At 41.0% G+C, this 22,831-nt stretch overlaps 1 protein-coding gene and 1 long non-coding RNA gene across 2 annotated transcripts; one reads left to right on the plus strand and one right to left on the minus strand.

Annotated features, from left to right (window-relative positions):
- The first annotated feature begins 871 nt into the window (after positions 1-871).
- LOC147797047 (uncharacterized) lies at positions 872-15,581 on the plus strand. Its single transcript, XR_015427364.1, has 3 exons — positions 872-1,053; positions 9,413-9,506; positions 15,044-15,581. It is a non-coding gene; the product is annotated as an uncharacterized LOC147797047 (long non-coding RNA).
- LOC110985833 (uncharacterized) lies at positions 3,868-20,797 on the minus strand. Its single transcript, XM_087144230.1, has 2 exons — positions 20,564-20,797; positions 3,868-6,493 (listed from the first exon to the last, which is right to left on the minus strand). Exon 2 carries the CDS (start codon positions 6,479-6,481, stop codon positions 5,345-5,347), a length of 1,137 nt encoding a protein of 378 aa, XP_087000356.1. The 5' UTR covers positions 6,482-6,493; positions 20,564-20,797; the 3' UTR covers positions 3,868-5,344.
- Positions 20,798-22,831: the final 2,034 nt, after the last annotated feature.

A 22,831-nucleotide genomic window follows, 5' to 3' on the forward strand; every position in this document is an offset into this window, starting at 1 on the left:
AAAATCTGTCACCGTCATTCTTCATCCCATGTAGCCACAACGTCAAACCTGAGGAAATCTGACCTTATTTCTCGCTCATAAAACAATGCAACTGCGCGTGTTCCAGCCTCATTTCTTGACGTGCCACTCGAGAATGAATTAGTTTGGGCGAGATAACAAGGTTGGTGGTAGTTTGATGGTCGCAAGTGGTTGTTTAGACAACCTTCGCCAGGCGATATATTAAAATGTAACGACTCACGGCACTCTCGATTTGATCGAGGTTCACGTATCCGCTCCTAGCGGAACTAAAGAGGGCGTGTTTTTTCGTACTCACCGCAGAGGCGCGCGTTTATAATGGAGATCAATGGCGCGTTTGATGCGGAGCACGCCGCGTATGCGTAACGAATTTATTTCCTAATGAAAGCATGTAAAAACCACGGACGTGTATAATAAAATCTGGACTCGCAATGCCCTTAATCAGCTTATAGAGTCATTGAATCCACTCGCAGCCATTTTACCGAACCGAATACAAAGCTTTCCTGGTAATGCCCGCCTTTGTTCTTCCTGACGTCAATAGTAGGGAGCCAACCCACGCCTTTGTATTCGGCTCGGTAAAATGGCCGCTGGTTGGCTTCTTTTTCATACAAAGGCGTTGCAAGTCCAGGTTTTTTTTATATACGTCCGTGGTAAAAACCTGCTTGGAAAACTTATTACTATACACCTCATAAATATTCATGAAAATCGGAGCGCGTCATTGGCCGATTCCACCTCGCGCCTGGGAAGTAGAAGTGATACGCAACCATGTGACGTCATAGCGGTGAGTATCCACCTCGCTGCCGAGTGGTAGTTTTTTCTGGTAGCATCAAAAATCCCTCTGGAACCTGCCGCGTAAATATGTAATCGGTGTCATGTAATCTTTACTGAACCAGTCTGGAGTTGTATCCTAATAACTATTACAGTAAAGACCCCAAAACGTATGTCAGCACCAGACTACTGAAGCCCTGTTTCTATGCACATCTGCACCCCACTGTCATTACATGGAAATTTAGCAGCTGAGAAACAACAATGGCATCTGTGAGTACAAGTAACGTTTGAATATTTATGAAGTGTAGTAAAACAAATACAGCATGGTTTATTTCGGGAAAGTAGTGGGAATTACTGGTCCCTCGGTGTAGTTCAGTTTGACTACCTCCGCTAAGCTGACCTACACCTCGGGACCAGTAATTCCCTACTTCCCCCCAAACCATGCTGTATTTGTATATTACCGCTTGTCTTTCCTTTTGCCACTTGGGGGTGCACTTTAACTCGGGCGGATTGTGCCTTTGGGCATGCGACTAACTGTCGTTTGGACAACTTCCACGCCACCAAATTTTTGGTGCCTTTTGACGGAAGCACAATAATGAGAAATAGAATGAAATAAAAATTAAATAGTAATCAATAAAGTGCCCTTAGAGAATCAAACAAATACTGTAGAGCCTCAAGAATTCAAATGTTGACGAACAGAATTTTCCCAAGCAAAATGAGAAAGAAGCAACTATTTCTGAGCGAAAGGATGGACCTTTGGTTATTCGGCATGATAAATCATGCATTTTCTACATGTAATTGTCCAAAGACTCCAAACCCATTTTGATTGATTCCGGTAAACTAAAATTTACATGCAGTTATTATTTCATAACTGCTGTAGTCTTTCCACTCCGTATTTGATTTGGTCATCCTGTCGTCACGATGTTTGGATTGTTTTAGTTTGTAGACTTTTGAAGGACGAACCGAACGAGATTAGACCAGACCAAACCAAAGACCAAAACTTCGTGTGCCTTTGTAGTTGATTAGTAATCAGCCATGTAATCGTTCTGTGAAAGGAAAGGGGGTGGGTCCGTCGAATGTGCTCCCCCTTTAAATCTGACCATCATGGCAGGCGTCAAGTAAATGTGGCATTCTGTGCTTGATCATCCGGAAGGTTTTGCAGAAAACCGACAGGCTCAAAGATATTCAGGCCAGGTGATCGGCCACAACTTAGACGACGTGTACTTCAACATCAAACACCGTGTAGTAGGGGTGGTCAACCTTTTTCATCGCTGTAGGTCAGGCGTATCACGCGAGTAGCGGATCCATCAAGGCTGATAGTAATAAAGGCGACATAGGACAAGACAAGACGACGTCTGCGGGAAAGTCAATTCATGCGGTAGACATAGCTTGGAGGTTTAATATTATGTCGTTTTCAAGAGGAGACCAAGAGACGGCAGGGATGTTTGGTGCTGTGGTGATACATCATGCACATGAGGATGCGTGTGGGTTAGTGTTGGATGGCTATATAGTGTTGTTCGACAACTAGAATGAACCTCTCCCAAGAAATATGCAAATTAGACAGGTGCATGCATGTCGGAAGTGTAGGAAACCTGCTCTAACCAAAACCTGGCGCATTGAAGGTCAAACCAAATCGTATTACAGCCTTTTTCTGATGTTTCATGCACGTTTTTGTCGAAACCATAAAGTGAAGTTTTCAGTATCCTGTGGTGAAAAGTAACAATTCCTTGTCTTGAAGTTTGGCACTCATGTCAAACTGTACCAGTATGGAAACAGTGTGTATGTGCTCACAGTTGCGCAAAAATAGAGGTTTATATTGTTGCGTCATAGATTTTAGCAACTTTGTCAACCAGTGGCAGTAATGCGCCTGCCTAATTTAATGCATATTTAATGGAAAAGGTCCATTGGAAGCCATTACTGCAGTGACACTCGTGCACAGGTGGTACGCGCACGTTACAGACCTCTCTGACCAATCGGGTGTCGTGATTTGCCAAATGCATGCGTGTCAAGTGCAGTGCCACCACAGTTATGATCGACGTCTCGTCGAATTAGCCTATAGAGAAATTACTGAGGAAACATTCACGTTGTGCGCATGTTGTACGCACGTTTATGAGCGTTTGAGCGCATACAGTCGTGGAAAGAATCATCGTCTTATTAGCAATCACAATAAATAAGACAGTTTGGTTAGTATAGTGCCGGAATTAGTGCCATTTCGAAAGTGTTGGCCCTTTCGATTCCCCTGCCCCCATGGATACGCCAATACGTTGTTGGCGGCACATCCAGCAAATCTTGGCATACGCCCACATTCCCGCTCAATTGGTCCTCGTTTTGTGAACTTTTGAACAAACCACCTTGTTGAGTTTATTTCGTTTTAGGTTCCGTAAGGAGAGAGGTATGCGCACGTGAAATTCCTCAAGCGAAGCTTGAGATACTATCAGATACTATCGCAACACAGGACTCAGCAGTGCGATACTAATAAAGGACAGTAGTTTGCGGAAATTTTCTTGCAAAAGAGAGGAAACATCAACCTGTAGCATCTTTGCTTCCGATTGCAACACATCAGGTAGAAATCAATGAAGGACGTAATTTTCTCTGCGAATGAGTAGAAGACTGCTGAGTCCGCGGGTTACGTTCCCCGAAGTTATCAAATCATATATGGATAGATGTCAAGGAAGATTATTCCGCCTCGATGAAGTCTCAATGTGATTGCCAGATAACTTTGAACTGCACTTTGGGGGAAGTTCATGAATGACATCAAGGGAGGTTGATCACCATGACACCTGCTTGTCACAACACTATGTGTCAGGAAGACACCAAACATTTCGGGAAGTTCGAGTTCGGTTGACGCTGGTTCCCTGTCACGCTGGTGACGATGCTATAGAATAGTCGCATAAAAGTAGCAAAGAATTTAGTTTTCCTGTTAAGTTCAACAAATCTTGTCATTTTCTACCACACGTTTTGTCACAAAAGCACTAACAAGTCTTGTTAAACAATTGTCTGGTTACATATTCAATTCCAAAAACTGTTTTGGAAGGGTAATTCCTCTGTACACAAGGGGGAGTTAGACGTTTGGCGCACCAAAACTGTTTTACGGGAAATGGTTAGTTTTAATCAGACCGGTAAATACATTTTGGAATATTACCCACAAAATGTAAATTGTGATCAACACAACATGAAATGTTCCAGGTTGGATGCTTCACTGACTACAATGGAGTGAAATAATATTATGTCCAAATTTGTTTCGACTTCATTTAACACTCTATTTCATGTTGCAACGTCTAGTTAATATTAAGGAATTTTCAACAACCCTTCACGCAAGTGCTAAAAGTAAATATAGCGCGCATCAAATGAAAGTAGGAAATTATGAATTCAATAAAGCATATGAAATTAATCGACATTTGGCTTCACCCAGATCTTTTGGTACTTAAAATTTAATGCAGTATTTTGAAATTACATGCAGCACAGTTGACCATGTTTTATTTGAATAATATTTGTCAGAAATTGAAGCGGCAGGCACGGTAAAGAACTTTTATTTCAGCCCCACATCAGTTTTTTTATGCTTTTTGGGACCAAGTCAGTTTTTTAAAAACACATTTATCAGAATATTTGGACTAAGTTTGATTGTTCTCCGGTAAAATTGGGCAATATTTTCGTCCTTCCAGTAAAATAGTTAAGTGTGAAGATTTTCCGTTCGTTCGTTTGAAAATGTCTGAAAATTTTCTGAACTGCACTTTGTGGAACCACGCTGCATGTGTGACCGTGGGTAAAATCTAATATACATTATTGAAAATTTATTTAATTAATTGGATGATAATTCTTTGAATTATTCTAGCAGATTTGTTGCATTGAGTAACAAAGACGTAAGGGCAAATCACTACAGGGACGAAAACACAATTCGGGAGTATTTAATACATGCTGTTTATATTAATATGCTGTTATTTACACGCAATAATTCAATCTGCATTTTCACAAGCGTCATGATGCACAAGCCGTAAGATTTAAATATCTCACACTATAGAATATATTTTATTTCTTATATATCTTAATATCTGGTTATCATTTTGCCAGCTGATCATTATGACGAACGTAGGCAGAAAGACACTTAAAGAGGTTACCTATTTACAACCACGAAAGACAAGTTGTTAAACAAGTAGTTAAATCAATCATATTACTATAATCCTTCCAAAACTTTAGGGTTACTAAGTGTCATCTCATTTTGAGCCTTGGTCCATAGTTTTTATTTTTCAAATGACACCAGTTACGTATATCCAATGGTGCCAACAAACACATTACAAGTTTTATCTTGCCAGTGAAATAGTTACGCCATCAAGGACCTTACTTGGTGGTTCATGATTTTAAAAATCACATGAATTGCCTGTACTTCAAAATCCTTAACGTAGTTGCTGTTTGATATTAACTGGAAAGCATGGTATACATGACCAAACTCCAAAGTACAAACCAAAGGTGCCAATAATTGAAATGTATATATCCGTTAGAACACAACACAAGAGAATCGTAGTTTGAGAGATTCTTCACAGGCAATCCTCTGGTATCGGTATATCTAATACCTGCCACCTCGCATACGGCTCCGGCCACTGGAACGGTACATGTTAGCTCTCTTCTCCTCGTTTGCCTCCAGAGCATCTTGTGCCCCTTCCGCCTCCGGATCAGACTTAGTAACTCGCATCATCCTATTTCTAGGACGGCCTCCCACAGTACGGAACCTGTTGCCCCTTTTCTCTTCGTCATTTGCCTCAAGATCCTCTTCAACTTCTTCCCCCGGATCTGACTTGGTAACTCGCATCATCCTATTTCTAGGACGGCCTCCCACAGTACGGAATCTGTTGCCCCTCTTTTCCTCATCATTTGCCTCAAGATCCTCTTCAACTTCTTCTCCCGGATCTGACTTGGTAACTCGCATCATCCTATTTCTAGGACGGCCTCCCAGAGTACGGAATCTGTTTCCTCTTTTCTCTTCGTCATTTGCCTCAAGATCTTCTTCAACTTCTTCCCCCGGATCTGACTTGGTAACTCGCATCATCCTATTTCTAGGACGACCTCCCACAGTACGGAACCTGTTGCCCCTCTTTTCCTCATCATTTGCCTCAAGATTCTCTTCAACTTCTTCTCCCGGATCTGACTTGGTAACTCGCATCATCCTGTTTCTAGGACGACCTCCCACAGTACGGAACCTGTTGCCCCTCTTTTCCTCATCATTTGCCTCAAGATTCTCTTCAACTTCTTCTCCCGGATCGGACTTGGTAACTCGCATCATCCTATTCCTAGGACGACCTCCCAATGTACGGAACCTGTTTGCCCTCTTCTCTTCGTCATTTGCCTCAAGATTCTCTCCAGACTCTACTTCCGGATCGGACTTGGTAACTCGCATCATCCTATTCCTTGGTCGGCCGCCCACGGTGCGGAACCTGTTTCCACGCTTTTCCTCTGCGTTTGCCTCCTCTCCTTCTTCTTCTTGCATTGCTGGGTCAGACTTAATAACCCTCCTATTGCCCGGCCTCCTGTTGAGGGTTCTGTAGCGATTGGCTCGTTTATCCTCGTCAGGTTCATCGTAGATCTCTTGGAGAACCTGTTTGACTTGATCCTCGTCTGCGGTGTTTTCTTCGTCAGCACGACACTGCAGCACCGTGACGGCGACCAGGACCGACATCAATAGCAGCATAACCTCAAAACGCGCCATCGGAATTGAACCCTGGCAATGAACAAAAAAAGACAACTTATCACATAAATAACCTTTCTCTTGATATTTCAGTCGAACTTCCAGTAACAATGGTATACGTGAAGTTCAGGCATTTTTTTCTTCCTGTATGTGGTTTTTCAGAGGAATGTATAGGCTGAGGTTGCACAGTCTTCAAGGGTAAAAATCCAAGCATTGTGGGAAGCATCGTGTTCCTAAGCAAGATACCTTTCTTTAGGCATGTATTTGAAAGCCAAGGTTCCAACTCAGATTCTACTGTCTCAACCCAGGTCAGAATTTCAAAGCTTTCAAGATGAAAACTTTTGTTCTCAGATCCTTCTAAAATTTTTCCTCAAGCCGAGTCAGCATAGTTCATGGTTGTGGATTCGAAATAGATCTGCAGACAGAGATGCCTGGATTCCCCCGGCAAACAAGACATACGAACGCGTATTAAGATGTAGTGATGTTTAACATTGCTTTTCAGGATGAAGATATTAAAATATATTCCAAATTGTGGCTAAATTCCAACATGGTGCACCCCCCAAAGAGTAACCATTGCTCATCGTGATAATTTCCACCAGAAAACCTCACGATTTGACCTACGATGAATTCATCCAACTTTTGATGTTAACAGATTAAGACGGTTTCAAATTGCGGTAAATGGGATGGCTTTTAAGGTCATCGAAAGATTATAATGCCGTTATTAGGCCTGACACCGGAAATTTCAATCAAAGCATGCATAGAAGATTACGGAACTTCTAAGCTTGTGGCAATACTTCCATCATAATTGGTTCTGCTTAATTAGTAAGTGGCAGTTGTCAATAAATACGTGTAGTAGCCGTTATGTGGTAGAAATGTGTGGGGGCCGCTGGAAAACAATACCAAAATATTCGATGCAGTATAAAAATATTCCCATCCCACCGCCTGGCATTATTCGGCTTCCGTACCTAATTAATGCACCGTATTCTAAGAATCCTTTCTGCCAATACAGACGTCATCAAATTTGATGAGGCATAATTTACATTGTGCTACATCAGTTAGCATTTCCTGGTAATCTTTGTTTTTTTAAAAAAGGGATCATAGATTCTGGATGCGATGTACATGTACAAAGTGCAGTTCAACCGAACCCTGTGTCGAATTTGTCCAGGTTTTCGTAATTGTCCAGTTTTTTTTTGCTCGTACATTTATAAAGAGTTCTCTTCCTGGAGATCTGATGGTTTGAAAATTCATGTCACATTCCTTCACACTTCTCGGAGGGCTGATATAAACACTCTACAAAGTGCATTTTTCATCTCAGAATGGCCTTGTACTGTATGTTCTGCCGTCAAGTATTTCGCTCCCATAGGCCTACAGTGCCCGTCAGTTACAAAACGACAGTTATTTACAGGCTCCATTTAAAACTGCATCTGTGGTGCTGTTTCTTTAGCACCTAGATCCTGCCGCACACGTTAATTTCAGCAGACAAAATAACCCACATGATTTGTATTTCTGTATAGATTCCGCGAGTTATAGCCATACTGAGTTGTCTAGAAGTCCTACATTCCTAGAGTGTTCACAATCTTTGGACCTTGAATATATTACTGAAAGAGTGCTCTTTATCAATCGACGATAAAATCTTACGTCCTTTTTCAACAGATGGAATAGACTGACTGTGCCAGCTAAGTTACTTGATCTTTAGTGGATATCAGCAAACTTTGGGTCCCTCCACGAAAGTGCTTCAAGTTCATTAAGAGTCATTTACCAACACAAAGCTTATACAGTGGGTACAGTATTCAGGCTGCTGATGGGCTGAGTACTGTACCAAAAACCAGCTTGGTTAGCGCATGAAATACACTTTGCTATAGGAGCCATACCCACCATTGGTCTGTTGTTATGAAGACAACTGAATTTACCCGTTGCAATGTTGTACTTATACTTGCATGCATGACAAGCGTGAGTCTCCCCTCCAAGATTTACTGATTTAACTCCTGTCATATATTTTGAAATATATAGCTAATGCTAGAGTTCTACACGAATAATGAACTTTTTCGCACCAGAAATTTACAGCTTTATTTTAATGTAGCAAAGGCCAAGTACCTACTGCCCGGTCACACTAGACAAAGTGACCTCACTCCCTCCATCTGTCTTCGTTAATTTGGTCAGAAAGGTCCAAATCGCTAGCGTTAGAGCGCAGGAAATTATCTGGCAATCAAATATATAAATCACTGGAGCCTGAGATGTAGCGCTCTGAGAATGGAACGAGAGGGGAATAAGCACAGGAGCCAACTTTTATTTAATTATGTTTTCACTTCCTTACAGTAAGTAAATAAGAATATTTGCAGGAGAAGTGGAATTTCAATCCTCTGTAATAGCGTATAAATTATGTCAAGCTTGGGCAAGCTAGGAATGCATAGGTAATTCAACCTTTAAATTTGCTTCATTTGAAATGAAGTTGACAATTGTAAAGACTCTCCCCTAGATTGAATTGTTTCGATTTCGCAAAAACTTTAACCAGGCCTGACATTGAACAGGAGGCACGATTGCTCATAAACACGAATTTTGCCCATAGTCTACTCGGCAAAGTACCGTCATGCACAGTGATGAAGTTGGTCCATGACGTCAAGTTTGCATTCCTTGTATAGTCCACAAAGGAGCGAGTTCCGCTGCCTCAGGGTAGACCTTTAAAACTCACAGCTTTATAGTATTTCGTGTTAATTCCATTATTTTGTGCTTGTGTGAAACGGCGAAATCCTTGCTGGTGTAAAGGTGCGTGATAAAACGTTAAAACCGAAAGGTAATGCAAGCAACACTTATTTATATAGACCACAGACGATTACCCAGCGTACAGCAAACTATGAGATAGATCTATGCCCCGCCTCCCGAGGCTGGATGTGTTTAAGTCTCACATGTCTTTGTGATTTCTGAATCTTAAGTGTTTGATTGGTGTATTTACAGGAAAGCAAACACCGCCATCTGGCCAATCACAAGACGCTGCCAGCATCCCTGAGATGTGAGAAGCTTCTTAGCTCCTAGACGAGACTGTCTTGAGGTTATTCCAGTACACTTCTCAATCCGGAACACGGGGGGGGGGAGCCTTTTCAATCAATTTCATATCTTCCACTAACATACTCCCTCCCAGGGGGAAGAAAGTGAAGCGTGATTTCAGACACAAACGTGTGCTTCCATTGACACGTCGTGAGATGGCGCTTTCATTAAAGTGTTGTTGTGACATCTGTTATTAATATGTCACAGGAAACATCTGTATCCGTTGCCATGGTATCTTCACTTCTCTCACAAAGAATCCACTTCCATCCCAAAATACAAACGTTTTCTGTTAAGAGTATAGAGAAAAGTTTAATCGGATGGAAATATCAGATCCTGTTTGAATTTATGTATTTTTTAATGAAATTATTTTGTGCAGGTGATTTGCATTGAGGTCTAATCGATTTATCTTTGTAGTAAACATTTCTATTGATGAATATGGATTTTGTCGTTAAAAGCAGAAACTATAGGGAAGTCAGTTTGGATATTGCAACACAAGCCACAAATTAGCCCTCACGCCCCTCCATTGTCGTTAACCGATTCTTGGCGACAACCTCGTTCCCAGTAGGAACTGTATTTCCAGCGTGGCTTCCAATAGTAACCTCTGGAAAGTAAACTTTCTTTCTGCATTCCGATTCTATGCAGCACCAGCCAGGAAACAGTAATCTGTTTATTTGGTGTTTATAATTTCAACTTGTGTTACGTGTTTTCACGTTTGTTGTAAATTATTACCATTCACTTTCCCTTTTCAACAATCCCCACTTTTCCGTTTGATTATAAATGTCAAACCAGTGATACTGAATATTGATTGGATGAGATTAATGTTTTTTATCGTGGAAAAAAAATCCGTTCCCAGACACCGCATGCTAAAACAAAAACTACTTGAAAGCACGGTCAGGCACTAGACTTCCCCATTAACATGTTGTATCCAATATTTTTGATATGCAAATAATAATCTGATTCCCGGTTTCGAGCATGAGGTAACCGTGGGGGCGCACACCTTGACACCCATGAGGACAAGATTGAGTTAACGAGTTTCCGTGGGCCTCTCGACCCAAAATGAACTAGTGTGCCCCATCTCATAATTCATAGTGCAAATATATATATCACTACTGGGCGTGTAATTAGACCCAATCTAAGGGACAACTTGCATCAAAAAGACGGATCGGATTCCGGCTCCAGTCCACGCTGTATGAGACCTTGCCAAGGCGATGAACGATCGATGACTTTTCTGAGTGAAGCGACGCAAGGCCTACCTCCAAGTGCCGTGAAGAGGTGTCCTCTCGGCGTCACTGAGTCGGTAAATCATTGGTCAGCGATTGGTTCGCGCGGTGCACATTGCTAAACTAAGGATCGTAGTGGCTTGTGAGGTCTGTAAGTAACAATGCAAGACTGGTTTTGTATAACCAGTTCGGTAGTTCCACATTGTCAAAGGTAAGCATGAATATTAAGGTAGGATGCGCTGTTGAATTTTGCAGTTAAACCCAAAACTTACATGTAGTTAATCGTTCCATCTGCGTGCAGACTCCCAGTTCAGTGGAAACAGACTGGCACCTTTGACACCCTAGTACGTCTCCCCCAACCCCCCAGAAAAAAAACCAAATATTAATTTTTTTTCTCGTTTTATTTGATACTTCTTTAAATATTGTAAATCGTATCGAGTTTAAGCATTAAGAAATAACTCAGATTCGAAAGGAGCATCATCTTCAGTGGTAGTGTATTCGTATCACAGACCTTTTACCCATCAAACTTTAATCTGAACTTTCCTATTCTATTAGTGTAGAACGTTTTTAAGCGAATTATCATCAATCATAGTTGGTGACTCCCTCATCACTTTAAATGACAGTTTAACATCACTTCATTCCAATTTAGTGTATACCCCGAGGCTTTTGAAATTCTGACGGCACTTACTGGTTTCTAGGAGCGTGCTACAGATCATAGCCTGCCACTGCTTGGCTCATCAACTAAGCTTTTATCTCATAATGATGTAATTTGCGATCAGTATTCTGTCAAATATTTTCATGTTTAGGTTTATGAGCCAGTGCGCTATCAGGCATTTTGAGTCAGAGATTTTAAATTAAGGTTTTAAGTGTAATTTCGTAGGATTCTGCATGCATGTTGAAGGTAAGGTTACAAGTGAAACACAGGTAGGATTTTTCCTGTATCCTAAAGGAAATATTTATTTTCAGACTTTGCAATTTTGTTGAAGTACAATTTAATACCATCTGGAATCGACGCGCATGCAACGTGTGCATGTCATAGTCGTTCGTGAACCAGCGAAATAAAGTTCCTACCAAAGGATCCTCTGTTGCTAGTAAAATCGTGCCCTCTTTGGACCAGCTTGGGACTCATTGACACTAAAAGTTTTACGTCTTAGACAGTTTTATGGTAATTCATATTTTCATTTTTTAAAATTTGTTTTGTCGTCAACCATGTTCGAAATAATCATAATGGTAAGAAGCTTTGAAGGTAAGAAGTAAGACAGTACCAATCCCACACTTCAGTTAGCAATGATCAACCATTTATCGAAACCTCAGGAAGGTTGATGGTTTTGTCAAGTATCTGGATCGACAATCTGAGGACAATCCTCAACACCTACAGTCTAACCCCTTTAACAATCCCGGTTTTAAAATAGCAGAGCAGGAACATCGAGCTACAAGAGGTAGTTCATCTATACCATAATGAGTACAACTCTATACAAGATCACGCTTTGATTAGGCGTGCACACGCGCAGCCTCGACGCCATCTCTTGCAGCCCTTGCAAATAATGACACAAGTATCCCCAAGTGCTGTATCAATATACTGAAGACGCCAGAAAAAAAGGTAGAACTTCTAACTTGGCCCAGGCAATCGGTTTCAACAGCCATACTTACCGACAGGTCATTTTACCTTGCACACAATTTGCTTGAATTGCAGAGCGCGTGGAATGTTTTTGGATTCTTGGTTCACAGGCAGAGCTGTACCCGATAATAAATGAGTACTTTTAGTAATCGGACACATTAAGTGATCGGTGTCTGTACTCTGGACAGCGTTTCGACAACAGTACTAAAAATTTTAAACAAGATTGATGTGTTAAGTGAGACTTGCAAAACATTCTGAAAAGAATAAATTGAACCAGAAACAGGCATAATTATCTCTGACGCCTCACAATTGGTTCCACTTTTTTTCCAAGTTGGCTACTGTAAAAAAATAAAAAAAATGTCAAAAAAGAGTTAATCATTGCTAAAACTGCAAATATCAAAAGACATGCTCAAGCTCCTTTATTCCTTGACGACTGTGTCGGCATTCTCAGTGTCCGAGGCTCGCTCAAGTCTTCAAGGCGGAGCGAATCCTGACCACTCACCACAATTTTCCATCTTTTGTTCGGTCCTCTTCGTTTTCACTAACGGTATAGAATCAATGTATGGAGGAAATGAGGCAAGAGTTTTCATTTTTGCTGGGCTTGTTTGAAATCAATAACACCATGCACGCCCAAGTTACTTGGAATGGCATCGACCTCACCACTTCACGTTTCTTTTTGACGGTTCAGTGATTTGCACTCGCCCATAGTACGTTTCCTTGAGTACTCTACACTCAACCAGCTGGGTAGAAAAACATAGCCACGTTGCTTCATCGAGCAGAGTAATGTTCCTTTTGCCAATGCAAAGGCTGTTCACATAATGTCAAGGTTTGAGTACAGTTCTCTTACGTCTACACACAAGAAGCGTGCGGCATCTTGTAGGATATGAACAAAAATCTGTGTCCCAACATTTTGTATCCTGATTATTAATACTTTTTTATTTCAATACCCCCACATGTTTGCCTAATTTTTCTTTATTTGTTATTTTGAAATCCGTAATCTACATCCAATCCTGTCAGAAAACCTTTTTTAACACTAGAAGTGACTGGATTCGTCTTTAAGGCTAAGCCTTACACTTTTTTAAACCTAAAATATTCATAGCGTAGAATAACAGGCCTTACGTCTACACTGAGAAAATCGTGGCACATTACTTAGCCACTGAACATCAACAATCAATTCAGTTGCTGGACTTCGAGGTGTTTCGGCACTATTCATGAAAGCACCTGTCCCAACACCCCCAAAATGCCAGTCAAGCATATATCAGCACATCCGTGACGCCTTCTTGCGTCTGAACGTTTCTGTCAGAACCGCCTCAAATTCCCCCGCAAGTTCACTGCCAATCCAAAGACTCCTTGTTCCATCTGACAGCTGTTCTGATATCCGCATTTCACAAGCTTACTGCCCCACAAAGCGACAGGTGTCAGCAGTGCCAGACGCCTTTCCTTCAGCCTTTCGTTCGGAATTTCCGACTTTGGATAAAATTCCCCGCGACTGAATCAATATTTACCTTTAGAATTGGTAAAAGGGTGCGTGCTATGCAATGCCCACAATGATCTTAGTTAAACAAATATCATATATATTTGATAGGTTAAAGTAGTTTTTATCAAAGCTAGCGAAGGGGCAGAAGTTTACACAGAATTTGGTACCTGGATACAGAACTGTATCAATACACGCTAATGACAGCGCCCCATCCCGTAGGTAGGCGTAATCAACTTTACATTCATTCGAATACATTCTCGCATGATAGTGTGATCATTCCGGATACGGAGCTCAACAATTTTGTGGCCAGAACATGCCGATACTGTTTTGTCTATATGATAAAAAATCAGGGCAGTTGTAGTTTTCTTATCTTACACCAATCACAAAAAAATCCGATAGGAACATTTTGTCGATTTTCTAAGACCGCAGGGTCAAAGGTCATAGAGGGCAATCTCTAGCAGTCGACCATTGATCGATTTTTCTCCGGTAAACTGTGCACCAAATACCATGCCTCAGGCAAAATCGACGAGTGGTCGACTGAACGGTTGTCGTTCAAACTTGCCCGAGCTGCTTGACAGCAAATCTTGCTTAGCAAAATCAGGCACTGAAAGAATAGGCAAAGTACCAGTCACAGGAAATATGTATGCAATGAACGTTTTACCGGTATTAACCTGTTCTTACCGAGTGTCTTCTGTGCTTAGTAAAGTTCTGATAACTATGAAAATCTATAAAATTGGACTGTGGCTTTAACCATGTGCCCACGGGGAGGGGCGCCCTCCCTTCTAACCCCTTGTCCCATAGAATTGTTCAATCTTCTTATGCATATTTATCGAGATCCCCTGGGTCAATTCAAGGGGGTGGGTAAAAGGGGACAACTTGAAAAAAATCAATGAAGAGTCGTTGTGGCTGGTTGGCCCCACGGCGAATTCAGGTCAAGATAGATGAAGAGTCTGTGCACTTCGACTAAGGGCAATATTTTCATTGGCATTCTGACTGACGCCATTCGGGCTCTGTCATTAAGATTCCATCGGTGGGAGAATTGGGGGGGGTAAAACGGGCATTTATGCCGCTGCTCAAGGCGTTGTCAGGAGCACGTTGAGTTGGACAAGGACTTTCCATTGGCCATGCAGAAGCAGGGGCCTAGCGGCTATTTGAAACGTTGGACGGGGAAAGTTTCACGTAGCAGTAATGTGACTCATGTCTTTCGTGTGGTCTCGCTTTGACAGCAATGAATGAAACAACTGAGGAAAAAGAAAAGGCACTGTGGGCTTCATTAGCTCGTTGGACACCCCATGCAAATCGACCAGCCTTTCTAAGGTCACACATCAACTGGTGTGGGTATGTAGAACTCGCTTATCTCAAACTCATTTAGCTGCGGCTTGACAGAAAGGGAACCAGCCACGGCCATTACCATAGACTCCTGTGTAATTTCTAGCCGCAGCCAAATGATTCGGACTCGGCCTAACATTCTGTCGTATAAACTTTCCGGTATTCATCTATCCCTTGACATCTCCCAAATGAAATTATCTCTCGATCGTCAGTTTCAGACCAGTTTGTGACTGAATTCAGCGATTTTATCCTAGAAACGGCAGTGGTGGTATCCGACTTTCCACCTTTCCCTGAAATCACCGCATTGCATTTTTGGTTATCGTCATGAAGAGCTTGTTGAGTCATCCCGCCTATGTCTTTTGGTAACTTCGACATCGACTCTAGGATCTGTTCTCACGTAGTAGATTGTAGACGCCCAGAGTTTTATTGTAATATATTAACAATTTGAAACCGCAGAACTGGTCATAATGCAATGAGTCACGCTGTGTGTGATAAGACTACAACTTTTAAGTGAGAATGCATCTAAGGACGCTGGTCAATTTTTTTTTATTAAGCAACCTAAGCCATTCCAACCAATAATCTCTAAAGAAAGGTACCGGCTAAATAGATTACCAATTAATATTTTATAACGCTCATCTTTTTCTTTTGGAGTACGCAAAATCTCCTGAATATGGTCTTTTAACAAACGTCTATGAGCAACACGTAGCTGCAACAACTGGACCTCGCAGGCTACCAGAACAGAAGGAACATTATAATAAACACACATGAGGACTCATCATTTTATCACTGAGGTGAAATTCAGTCCAGTTTAAATATAATTCCCGGATGATTAATGAGGGTATGGTTTTAGCACTTCATTGCTTGAAGCTGTAAAACAAAATAACGCTTTATATAAGTCAATTCCTGCATATAGACTAGTTATTACATTGCAGATTTCGTTCGTAAAAACAAAGAAGGTTTGGTGGAGCATCACAGTCGCGGTACCATTGTCTAAATTTGTTTTTTGTTTTTAGTCAATTTTCGAAAAACAGAGGAAAGATCCCCAAAGTCTCTCTCGAATGATTCAGAGACAATGAAGTCTTTGCGTTGCTGTTCACATTACAATGGTTTGACTTTGAACAAATTTGCCTTGAACTGGCCAAATGCCTGACTATGAACTGGTACACAGGAAAATGTTAACGTGTTGATGACTATTTGGTATCCTTCTCTTTTCACCCTCGCCAATGCATCACCATCGAAGAAGAATATGGCCTCATACCCTCTGGAAGGAGCGACTTCTGATGAATGTAAGCCAATTTGTGTTTTGAATTTAGGGTGAATATTTAAAGAGGTAAAACTGGAAGAGTGATCACTTCGGCTTTGTGCATATCATGCTTGTGTGAAACTGCGGTATGGGTAATAGATGGACGACCATTAGTAGATCCGCGTAAATGAAGCAGACAATAAGGTCTGCCTTTTTGATACCATCGACTAATTACAAAGTGCGACCTTATCAATCTAACATCTACGCTGCTACCGCGTTGACGTGGCCAACATCAGACGGAACGATCAGCGTGTGAGATGAGACGATATGCCCCGAAGCCGCACCTGCAAACCAAGGTGTTGGTGAATGAATAATGCCCGGATGGCTAATTGCCAAGGAATCATTTCATGATTTACCAAGGGACCTCAACTGCTTCGGGTTGGCAGCCTGGGGAAAACATGGAGGATCGCCTCGCTTGCTACCGTCTACAGGTTTCTGAAGGAAACCTAACGTGTAACATGAGCACATCGGACTTAGCTCTTGCTACTTTCTGGTCCTTTGATCTTAGATGACGCCCCTGTCTCTGAATGGGAATAAATTTGGTGTCATATAACTTTCCTGCAAACGCTATTTTGATGATACAGACAACTGATAATTCATAATTACATAAATGTACTTGCCACATGAAGCTATCCCTACAAACCACTCACACTTCCATCACCAGTAAGTTAATGTGTATTCCATTCTTTCACCAAACTTTGGTAGGTGATAAAGCATTACGTTCATCACATCCAAGGAATTAGTTTTCGTCTCAGGTTACAATGAGATGACACCAATTAAGGAAATGTTACCGAGGCTGACACTAATGTCGTCGAGGGGAATCATTAGTCCGGATAGAGTTCAAGCACTAATTATACCCTGTAGAAAACAGGAGGCTGGAGACATGATTAGCTGAAGAACGATTTGAGGCTTCCAAACCTCGATTATACTCTGTTGGCCAATTATATTGCCTCATCTGAACTTGTGCGTTGGCGTGTACCCTTCAGGAAATGAGGCACCCAATTTGCTTGATGAATCTTGTTATACAGCATTTTGTTCTTAAACATCATTAAATCTGATTTGACCAATTTATGGGCATTCAGGTTGTCTTTTTCCTTCCACCGCGAATACCAAGGTGCCAAATTTGCGTCAGATGTTTATTATGGAACATGACATTGTCTAGCTAAAATCGATATTATGTATAAATATATTATTTCAGTAATCTTTATAATATTCAAGGTTTTAATGCTGTATTTTCTACATTTCTTCAATAGGTTTAATTCCCGATCGTAGTTTATCAACAGACAACTGGAGATACGTGTACCTATTTCTAATAACTCTAGAATATTCGTTCATTCATTGTGCTGTGTTTCGTCGTGAATCTTTCACTGATCTCAAGAGCGTTCGGTCTATCGGCGCTTAAGTGGAACATACTTGCACTGATGTAATTTCCACTTGGGTTTTTCACCGTTCAAGGCTAGACTCTAATGGTGACTAAAAGCTTCTGACTATCCTCGTGTAATGCCTGAAAGCATGAACTTAATTCTGACTGCTCCTGGACTCGCTCTGAAATCTGAAATTGGTGTCAGCTTTCGATTGATTACGAATTTGATTCGGCCACCTGTCTCCCTGGGTGACACACTCATTCCAATGATCTCATATCAGGTGCCTCTGACGGTCAATTTATCCTCAGGATAATTCACACTATATATACATGAAAAGGGAAAGAAATTGGCTTCAATTCTAATTTCAGTGGGAGTACATCTTTTTTATACGTACGGCCGGGTCACAGCTGTGCTAGCTAAGACAGAACCTAACTGGTTTTTAGTCAAAAATGTCTTTTCTGCAGCTACTAACTTTTCTTTCTGTAGTGTTGAGTGCGTTGTAGTGTTGTAATTCTAGTGCGTTGTCAGTGTTGTTAGTCTAACACTTTTTCAGGTGTAGATAATTTCCATTTACATTTTCTTTTACTTTGCAGTGTTTACCGCAAGGCTCCTGTGAACGATAATAACCAGACGTTGTGGGCGTTGTCATGGTAAATCAAACCGACAGTCGATAAGTTCTACTCACTAATTTGACCAGATCGATGATATGAATCAGTTTGTACGGTTCAATCCACCTGTATAATCAACTTCAAGTCCTGATTACTGCAAAGGTATGTTTCGTCTGAATTTCAAAAGAAACGGAGAATTGTCCAGCAAAATTACAAACGCAAGGGCCTCGTTTGAAAAGGGTCACTTTCAATGCATTGGTAATTTTGATCAGTTATTCTTGCTCGAACTCCTCGTTTGGAAAGTAAACGGCGGAAGTTGGGATCCAATCTTCATCCACGTGCATGCAATTGATTGGATTTTTTCTTTACTTTTTTCATTCTGTGACGATTCAACTCATCAGTTTACTGAATTAATGTAAAGTTTTAATTAACAAACGCAGACTTTATATTTTGTTATTAATAGGCACTATCCCCTTATGAGAGATTTTGCTTGTCACAAACAATCTATTTTCAAGATGTATTTTGAGTTGGGGAGATGTTAATTTATATAACGGGTTTTGCCCTTACCCAACGTAAAAATAGTTCTTGGTACCTACTGCTTCACCTGACTCGGACCGGCCAGCCGACCCCGAAAAGCTCGGTGGTCGAGTGGTTAAGACGTCAGTACTGGTAAGCAGGACGTCGTGGGTTTGAGTCCCACCCAAGTAAGCTTGTGACTTTTTTTCGCAAGCTCTCGGACAAGCACTGAGCATACAGTGTTTATCAATATATACGGTGGGTAAGGGCAAAACCCGTTATATGAATTAACATCTCCCCAACGCAAAAATACATCTTAAAAACAGTTCGCGGTACCCGCTGCTTCACCTGACTCGGACCGGCCAGTCGACCCCGCAAGCTCAGTGGTCGAGTGGTTAAGACGTCTGCACTAGTAAGCAGGAGGTCGTGGGTTCGAGTCCCACCCGAGTAAGCTTTTGACTTTTTTTCGCAAGCTTCTAATATTTTCAATCATGTTTGTTACATTATAAAGTATTTTCATCAATTTTTTCTCATTTGTGGTACAGTTTGAAAGCGTTTCTAGAGGCGTTAATTGTATTTCAGTGCAAATCAGATATGTCCTCTTTTGTCGGATGCTTTTTATGGCGTTCCATGTAGCATTTAAAAACACGTTTTTGAAAAAGTGTGTTTTCAAACCGCCATTAAAAGCCAATCCTGTAAAATGCTTGGTTTTTTAATACTTCAAAAATAAAGCACCTGCCATTTTTTTCTAAACGTTAAACTCACCAGGGATTCGAATATCTTCGCTTTGCAAACAAACGAGTCATCATAGGGGTTATTGAAACACCTCCAATGTAGTAATGGGAAACCATCTTTTCCAAAATGATTGACATAAAGCTTGACACCGATGTTCAAAAAGTGGGAAAAGGACAATATAGGACTTGTTTGATGTGTTAAATTTATTTTGTCTATATGTAAGTCCAATGTGTAATCTCTTCCAACTGTACAGTAATGCTGCACTGTCTGCCGTCATGTAATGTATTGTAACTGTAGGACTCATATGAAGAAAAAACGTTAGATGTATTTCACAGTCAAATGTTCGTTTCATTGCACAAATTTTACGTAGTCGTTCTTTTCAGCGGCACCCAACCAAAAAATGGCAATTTGTAACGAATTTCCTTCACAAGTACTGCATGTAGGTAGGTAGGTAGGTAGGTAGGAGTTAGGTATTATCTAGAAATACACGCTATTGCCCCTAACTGAGGGCCAAATAACTGCCTTGACTCGATCCAACCTTTGATCAAATAAGAACGCAATTCCTCCATACTTTAAACGCCCCCTTCCATGAAGGAATCATTTCGTCTTTTATCATGAAAAACGAGTGTACCTCAACTGATACCGGCAGTTGTGTGTTAGGATGTCATCGTGATTAGATGAAAAATAGTGTGAAGTTAGTTTAAGATATTGAGCCAAGCTATCAAAGGGATGTAATTATACCAAATTTCAGTTAAGATAAGTTGGCTTGTTCCTGGTCGTTGGAAGAAGGATATTGATGAACATCACTTAAGAGATATTTTGATTTGCCTTGGATATACAAAATTCTGAAATCGATACTTGAAACTAAATTTTTAAGTCATCGAGACTCACCTAGGCCTTTGCTGAGGGGTTAATCACTCCTTCCTTAGGATCGTCCTCGTCTTTGGAGTTCTGCAGTTGCTCTTGTCTCAACCGCTAGCACAAAGTTTCAGCTTAGCTCGTCGACAAAGCAAGCGAACTACAGAGAGGGAGCAGCGCGTTCCTTCCCGGGCTTCGAGTTCAGGCAAGTGTCGCAAATCCTCCGACGCGTGTCTCTATGAACAACCCCCCTTCGTTGAACAGCTCATCAAAATACTGACTTGAATCTGTGCTGCCGCGGGGTAAAACCCTCTGCGCATGACTAGTCCAAGTCACTGCATGACGTATAGGCTGCGTGTTTATGATTGGCTGCTGAAGTTTGGGGCAGTGAGTAATGTAATTCTGAATTCGCTTGTGGGCGAAAAAAAAAAGAAAATTAGAAAATTGAAGGAGTGTTGGCGGTCGCTGATTTTCTTCCAAAGCTTGAATAGTCAGTCTCTTTGAAGGGTCGATGTTATCACTAAAAAGGAATCACTGAAGCGGGATTAAGAGCTTGTTTCACAGAAAAGAGTAATGTAGGCTTGGTTAGTTAAAAAAAAAAAGGAATTGTAGAATAAACCTACGTCGCATGTATCACGCACAAATAAACGGAATGCAGATTCTGAAGAGTTGGTTTCGTTGATCGAAAGGGCCGAGAGGGTTCTGAGCGTTAAGTACATTTGACGGCGTGTATGCCAGTTCTTTTCTCTAAAAAAGAATATACAAAATCGTAATAATAGAAAAATCTCATTTGAAATTAAAATCTTCACATTTTCCAATTATATACAAGATTATTAAAGCTTTTGTTCTTGTCAAACGTGCACGCAAGCACACTGTCTTCAGACGAATTTAGAAAAAAATGAAATGTTCGCTTCATAATCTTGCAACAAATCCAGCATTCGACTTCCGAATGCACTCACTGAATAGTTTAAACTCTTCAATAGCACCCTTAAATCCATGCACAAAACGATCAGTTTGGTGAAAACGATGTAGGCCAATTAAAATTTCATTTGGATTCCTGAAATGTATCGTCAAAGACTAATCCTTAGTCTGTATTCGTTTAAATGGAGCCCCTCACCTCAGCATCGCCGTTTTTAATTTCACTAGCATGATGAAAGACAAATGGTTCTGTACGTGCTACTATAGTCGGGTGCCTTGCCGCCTGTAACAATGCTCATTATTACAAAAATGTTACTGGTGACAGCGCGACATGGACGGCTGGCCCTGCATGTACAGTATATTGGTGCGTAAAGGAACCTTTCCACTTGTACGTTTTTCGGGTGCGTTGCATACACGATGCGTTTCACTTTCACGGACACATAAATTGACTCCATTAACATAACACACGCGTGCGCTGCGTTCGGTCGTCAAAATCGCCCCAAGAGCGATTTTGACGGATACGCAACACTTGGCGCAAGTGTTGACGCCCGTAATGGAAAGGTGCCTTTAACACATATTGCTACTACTACTGGTACATCACCAAACACACCCCTTCATGCGATTGCCCTACTAATAGTCGAATCAAATTCATGAATGATTAAACATCACAGCCCAGTAAGGCAGATGCATGTAGATTTTTGGAGCAATGTTATTCCCTGCAACCTTTATTAACAATTGTAGCAGCAAGAATTCGAGGTGACAGAGGATCTAAAATTTCGAGGCAAAGTTAACGCATTTGTTGCACGGGACTGACAACTATCATATCTCATCTGTGAATCATTGTACCCTCAAGTATACCAAAGCGTGTTTCTAATACTCACTGCTACCTTTACGAGCTTTTCACATCAACAGACGTTCCTGGCTCTGAGCCCCCCCCCCGGTAATTTGGAACCGATTCAGAAGCAAGTCATGCAGTGTGAAGTAATAAAATGTATAAAGCGCTAGGGCCAGCCGTACCGTCAAAGCAATTGGACCATTAAAAATATCCATATGCCGTCATTCATATTTTATTTACTGGATCTCCAGTGAAACTGTACTGTGTGATATCTTATTTCGCTGGAAGGTAATATATTTCAACAGACTTTTTAGGCTATAAAGAAGGAGCCGTTTTAAACCGTAGTTCTATCGTCAGCTATACGCTGTTATCATTGTGATTATAAAAAGTATAATAATGAAACCAACTTTCCTTAAAATGATACATCAGACGTGTTTTACCTTTCGAGTTATGTAATAAGTATTTAAGATTTTATGATGACAAATAGATACAAGAATATCACTTATCAAAGCATATCATATTTTCTAGGTTTACAAAGGAAGAAAAAG

This window comes from Acanthaster planci, linkage group LG12 (assembly GCF_054643075.1).
Source record: "Acanthaster planci isolate LZ-2023a linkage group LG12, COTS_SCS, whole genome shotgun sequence".
Classification (NCBI taxonomy): Eukaryota; Metazoa; Echinodermata; class Asteroidea; order Valvatida; family Acanthasteridae; genus Acanthaster; species Acanthaster planci.

Bases quoted from the DNA above. Each gene is read 5' to 3' on its own strand.
- LOC110985833 (XM_087144230.1), bottom strand. From the start codon at position 6,481: ATGGCGCGTTTTGAGGTTATGCTGCTATTGATGTCGGTCCTGGTCGCC.